Source organism: Galeopterus variegatus, unplaced genomic scaffold (genome assembly GCF_000696425.1).
Source record: "Galeopterus variegatus unplaced genomic scaffold, G_variegatus-3.0.2 Scaffold186, whole genome shotgun sequence".
NCBI classification, from domain to species: domain Eukaryota; kingdom Metazoa; phylum Chordata; class Mammalia; order Dermoptera; family Cynocephalidae; genus Galeopterus; species Galeopterus variegatus.
In genome coordinates, this window is record NW_007726297.1 from 256,408 (window position 1) to 263,460 (window position 7,053).

A 7,053-nucleotide genomic window follows, 5' to 3' on the forward strand; every position below is an offset into this window, starting at 1 on the left:
TATTTAAATAACCACTCTCCTACTTTTGGGAATTTGGGTTGTTTCCAATATTTTACAATTACAAATAATGCTGCACTAAATAATTATGTGCATATGTACTTTCATGTTGTTGAAGATGAATCAAAGGAAAATTCCTAGGAGTGTAATTGCTGAATCAAAGGTAAATACAAGTATAGTTTTGCTAGATATTGTCAAATTCCCTTCAAAAAAAAGTTATACTAATTTTCATTCCCTCTAACAATGCATGAAAGTGCTCATTTTCCACAGCCTTGCCAAGAGAATGTATTGCCAACACTTTTTAATTGTTGGCAATTTAATAGACAAAGAATATCTAAGTGTAGTATAAATTTGTACTGATCCAAAAATAAGAGCTATTTTAAGTCTTTTTTGAATTATCTGTTCATGTCTTCTTGCTTTTATAGGTGGTTTGGGGTTCTTTTCCTCCTCAAATATTAAAAGTGGCTTTAATGTTGTATGTTTACATGACTTTGTCTATGAGTTATGTGACAACTATTTAAGTTTGTCAGTTGTCTTTTGACTTTGCTTATTTTCTACCATGCAAAACTTATTTCCTATTTTAATTGCATGTAGTCAAATTTTTCATTTATTTTATTGAATCTGGATTTTGAGGCAGTTAGAAAATCTTGTCCTAGTTTATAAAGAAATTCATTCACGTTTCCTTCTAATACTTGTATGATTTCAATTTTCACTTTTAGAACCCAGATGATTCTTGTGTATGACATAAGATATCGATCTACTTTATCTTGTTTGAAAGGGCCAGCCAGTTTCCAGCACAATTATTAAAAGATCCATGCCTTACCCAGTGACCTAAGATGGCACTTTTATCATTTAGGATATACTTTGTATTCTTTTTGCCCATGTGCTAGTATAACATACTGATTTAATTATGCTTTTTAGTATGGTTTAATGTCTAGTAGGGCTAGTTCCCTTTCTAGATATTTTCTCGGCTATTTTTGCTTGCCCATTTTTCCAAATGAATAAAATCTTGCTCACCATAAAGAAGTTTGTTGGTATTTTTATAGGGATTGTATTTAATTTATAGATTAACTTAGGGAGAACTGACATCTTTTTGATGTTGAGCCATCCTATCCAAAAATAAAGCAACAAATGTCCTCTTCAATTTCACAAAATAAATTGACAACAAAATTAAAAATATATATCAATTTATATTCTGAACTAGCTTTCCCTACAGTAAAACTATGTATCCTCAAGAAAGGTTTGATATTTTGAACCGAATAAAAACGGGAAAATTAAATTTAGGTAATTCCATGGAAACTATTCAAACTGTTTCAAGGGACATTTTTCAGTATTCACAAAATATGTATGTGTCACCCCAGTCAGACTGCCTATTATCAAAAAGACTGAGAATAACAAGTGCTGACAAGGATGCGGAGAGTGAGGAACACTCCTACACTGTTGATGAGAATGTAAATTAGTACAACCACTACAGAAAACAGTATGGAGGTTTCTCAAACAACTCCAGACAGAACTACCACACAATCCAGCAATCTCAATTCTGGATATATACCCAAAGGAATGGAAATCAAGTCAAAGGGATACCTGCACTCCTATCTTCATCACAGCTCTACTTACAATAGACAAGATACAGAACCAACCTAAATGTCCACTGAGAGACAACTGGACAAGGAAAATGTGGTATATATACACTATGGAATATTACTCTGCGGTAAAAGAAAAGAATGAAATTCTGTCATTCACAGCAACATGAATGAGTTTGAAGAAAATTATGTTAAGTGAAATAAGCCAGGCACAGAGGGAAAAGTATACCGCATGTCCTCACTCATAAGTGGGAGCTAAGAAAGAAAGAAGGAAGAAAGGAAAGAAAGACCACAGTGGTACACTGGGCTTACAGAGGGAGAGAGCATACCAAGGTTTGCCAGGGGTTGAAGAATAATTGGTCAGAGGACACAGAGAATAACTGCAATTTGTGGTAATGGGTATGCTCATAGCATTGATCTGATCATCACATCTTGGGCACGGGTTGTGACAGTCAGCTTTGTACTTCAAGAGTATGCATAATCAATAAAGAAAAAAGATAACAATAGAAAAGAAAAATATGTATGCATCTTCAACATTTCTAGGGCAAGTGTACTGAAGAAAAAATACTCATAAAAAGGGGAAACATAGCACTTAGGAAATTGAAACTCATTTCATAAAATCAGTAACATTTTCATATTTTATCTGAAGAGAACTATCTTAGTTCTTTATATTAAAACAGACAGTACTCAAAATACTAAAAATTTTATTTTTTAATGATTCCTTTCAACTCTGTATATCAAACGAAGGCTTACAATTTATGAGATTCTGTTAAAGGTTTTATTTCTTATAACACAAAACAATTTCTCTTTTACAAAAGTTATTAAAAACAAAATGCTGATGTTTAAAGTGGCCCCAGTTATGTACTGTAGAAAATTTGTGTCATCATAGGCTAAATCATTATGGGGCATAATAATTCCCGGGTTAATCAAGATTAACAGAACGAGAAATTAAAAGACTAATAAGCTTCACTGGGAAATGTAAGTAGACGTTCCAGCTGAGGGAGCTAAAATCTCATTATTACTATCATATTTTATCTTAATACTATTTTAAAGAGATGGAATTCAGGAAGAAATTCAACAACAAAAAACTTACTCTAGTCTTAAGGCTGGTTCATTGACAATACATATTTAATGTTTTATAGCACTATTCAAAGATTCCTTCACAGGATCAACAAAAAGGATTAAAAAACTTTTTTTTCTGTCAAATATATGCACTGAAATGATTGGCAACCAGTAATATTACGCATGAATATACACTCAAAGCACAATACTTAAAAATAAAATAAATTTAAATAAAGAGTAATGTAACCCCCCCCAAAAAAAACCCACCAAAATACTACATGTCTACTCAACAACCTGTACCTTAATGCTGCTGTTCACCGCAGCATTATTTACAAAAGCCAAAAAGTGGAAAAAATCTAAATGTCCATCAAATAATGAAGGGGTAAATGTGATATATCCACACAGTGGAATGTTATTTGTCAAAAAAAAACCACCAAAATACTACATGTCTACTCAACAACCTGTACCTTAATGCTGCTGTTCACCGCAGCATTATTTATAAAAGCCAAAAAGTGGAAAAAATCCAAATGTCCATCAAATAATGAAGGGGTAAATGTGATATATCCACACAGTGGAATGTTATTTGTCAATAGAATAAAATGAAGTTCTGATGCATGCTACAACATGGATGAATCTTGAAAATGGTATATACTAAGTGAAAAAAGCCAGTCACAGAAGACCACATATTGTATGATTCCATTTATCTGAGATGTCCAAAATAGGCAAATCCATAAAGAAGTAGATTAGTGACTGCCTATTCTGGGGGATGGGGAGATAGGGAGTTACTGCTAATGGGTTCAAGGTTTGTTTGGGGGACGATGAAAACATTTCAAAACTGACTGTGGTGATAGTTACACGACCCTGGATATAATAAAATAAATGAATTATATACTTTAAGTGAATAAATTGTATGATATGTGAATTATATCTCAATAAATCTATTTTAAAAAGTAATGCAACATGCTTTTAGAGATAAATATTCAAAAATTCATGATCGATTTTCATTTCATGCACTGTGTCCTTAGCCACTTAAACAATCTGAGTTCGCTCCTTTTCTTCTTAAGAGAATAAAATGAGTATTTTCTACAATTAAACACTTTTACATATTGTTAATATGATTTACTAAAAACCCAAACAGGACATTGTTTAGGAAATTATTGAAAAAAAAAAATCATTGTAGAAAAAAAATCCTAAGTTTTAATTAAGCATGTATTTCTAAAAGTTTTAAAAAGCATTTTCTCTGGATACATTTATATTTCAGTATTTAAAATTACCTTCTTTTTAGGCAGTACATTCTTTTCACATAAGGAATTTAATGCTACTGAATAAGGCCTATATAATACTCACCAGAAGTAATGAAAGTTAAATTATAATCTTCAAAATATGCAAAATTTGAAGCACAGCAGAGTTAAGCAGATCCTAATACAAGGAGCAAAATTTATATACTGCCATTCATAAAAATAAATTCCAAGTTCCTTATCATAAACTTGTAATAAAAAGAAGACTCAATACATTTTGTGTGCTTTTTTTAAATGGAAGTACAGCCTCAGAAAATACTTATTACTAGAATCTCTCCACTTTCAAGTGGACTACTGTGGTAAAGTTAAGTATTTCCCGAAAGAGAGGAAAAATGAAATTAACTAATATCCATCAGTTCCCTGATTCCTAATAAGGAAGCATAATGGCAGTCAGGCTATCGGATAGCCAAATTCCCATTTAATAGTTAAGCATATTCATTTTGTTAAATTCTGATATATTTATTCTAAATTTATTTTGTCATATTCTGTGACTTATTTTATTAACATTCTGATCTTTAGACATTTACTTTCAAAATATCTGTCTGGACAGACTTCTCATTTTTCTGTTTTGAAAGCAGAATGTCTCTTTCAAAGGATACCTTGAGCCACAAACTGGTCATGTGAGGGTTCAGGTTGAAGCGTTGTTGATGGCACAAGTGGTTGAAATTCAGCACTCTCCAATGAAGGTGCCACCTGCGAACCAGTAAAGAAAATTATTTTTTTAATGTTACACTATGGAAAATGAAACACAAGCAACATACACACAAGATATCCTTAAATGATGTAACAGAATTATACTAGTTAGTATAACTAGAAAACACTCCACATCTTGAGAGTTATTGCAGTTTTTGTGAATGGCATTTTCTAAACTTCTTCTTATAGGAATTTTTAGAGTTTACATAAATCAGTAACTCAAAGGAGCAAAAGTTTTGATCTGATGTTCATTTAGGATTTTAAGGTTCCTATTAGGCCTACTCCATCACTGCCCAAAAGATGAAAGGCTAACATATACCACTTTAACTATAGTTCACTGTGTTCTTGAGATATTTTTTATTTCTTGATTTAAAAGAAAAGGTTTTTTTTTTTTTAATGTTTCAAGTGGCACACACAAATTTTAATAGTGCCTAGAAAAAATTAGAAGATATTTTTCCCTAACTTGCCTCATATCAAAAAATGACTTTAAAAAAACTCAGTAATATGCTGACACTGTTTCATAATACATTTTTTAAAACATTAAACAGATATTCTGTAGAAAGCAAGCACAGTTTTACGTACAGATTTACAGATGAGCAGACTGTGTGGTCTCCTAAAACTGAAAAAGCCCAGCCTGATGTGTTTGGCACCTCCTATGTAAAAACCATCTTATCTGGTGAGATCAGATAACACTTTTTCTTACCATAAATTTCTTCTCTGTGAGATAGCATGAAGTGTCCATACCTGGATAGCCTCCATACCAGTGCACGCACACAGCATGAGCTACCAATAGAACCTATAAATCAACACTTTTACTGACTCAGACACTATATAGCTCACAAAATTTGTATGTGAGTTATGTTGGTTGTGATTATATCCTCATACTACTGTATGGCACTTTAGACTAAATATAAAATGAAAGCAAAAACTAAGGTTATATTCATTTGTTGTTTCTAATAGTAAATAGAACATAAATTTGAAGAAATTGGTAGAAATGAAATATACAGTTTTTAAAATCCCCCTTTCAGCTTAAGACCTTAATCATCTATGACAACATCAAGTAAACATGACAGTTATGATACCAAGAAATAGTGAGAGAAAGCTACGGTCAAAAACTATAAGCAAAGCACATAAAATCATCTAAAAAGTAAACCTGTATAAAGTTCAGTCTAAATAAATCACTCATAGACAAGCATTAAATGTCTCATTTTATATAATATTAGATCCAGGTAATAGGAAAAGATAAACTCAAGCTTATTTTAAAAAACAAACTTGCCTACAATTGGCAATGAGAGGCATGTAAACAAATGTTCCTGTCAACAGACAAAAAGATAACTTTTATAGTTCTGTGAAGAAAACAATCATACATCAAGACTGATATCACAAACTGTGTTAAGAGCTGATTAATATATCTGGCTCCTGCCACAGACTCCTTTGGTTGTATAAGATAAGTTAAGGACACAATGATGCTGGAATCCTTTATCATTTTACTGAACATTCTTTAAATTGACAAAGACTCAAGAAGTCCTTATTATTGATAAAAGAGAGGTAGGGACCTGGTTTATAGTTTGAGCATTCAGTTTGAGAAAAGAAAGTTTATAAGGGCCCACTAAATGCCTGGCTCATTAGAAGAAAGCAAAGTTGTGATCCATGATCAAAGGTCAGGCACTCATTAAAGTTATGATTCTTCTCAGAACAGTCCAGAAAAGGGATACACAAGTTTAGAGAAGATGCTTTTAGGAAGTACCTAATAGTGATATTATAACTTACCCCATGTGGTTGAGAAAACACAAAGACTTCTTTATATGGTAATACATTGTGCTATAAAAATTGATTATGGGGGATTCATATTTCTTTTAGCCTCTCAATATTTTTTAAATTCACTATATTGGCATACTATTTTAATAAGTAAAAACAAAAAAGGCATTAGACTGAATTGCTCTAGTTCTATACTCAAATCCTTGCTTGTTTGGAAATAATCTCTAGTAGATATTTAACTGATTATATTTGATAATACAAGTGTATTTCAAAAAGTTCACGGAAAGATTAATATTATCTTTTAAGTGTATTTTTTCACGAACTTTTTGAAGTATCCTTGTATATGTGGATATATGAATATGTTACTTTTTACCTTGAAAACCAAATAATAAACAATTTTGACATTCAAAGACTAGCTACTTGCCTTGTGTTGAATGTTCCCCCAAAACTTGATCCCACTGTAACTGCTGAGGGTGGGAAATCCTATTATGGTAATTGAAATGTGGGGCCTTGAAGAAGTGATTAAGTTGATGGTTTAATGGTGGTCCTGGGTATGGTTCTGAGGGCTTTAAAAGGATAGCCCATGAGAACCTTTCAGTCTCTCTGCTCTGCCATTTTCTGCCATATGAGACCCTGCATTGCTATAAAGCCACCACCAAAGA

At 32.1% G+C, this 7,053-nt stretch overlaps 1 protein-coding gene across 1 annotated transcript in view; it reads right to left on the reverse strand.

Moving 5' to 3' along the window:
* The window catches only part of RTTN (rotatin), a 179,730-nt gene that overhangs the window by 59,970 nt on the left and 112,707 nt on the right, over nucleotides 1-7,053 (reverse strand). The window contains exon 36 of the mRNA XM_008564425.1: nucleotides 4,540-4,633. Within this exon, the coding sequence (XP_008562647.1) occupies nucleotides 4,540-4,633 (94 nt within the window). The remainder of the gene's footprint in view (nucleotides 1-4,539; nucleotides 4,634-7,053) is intronic.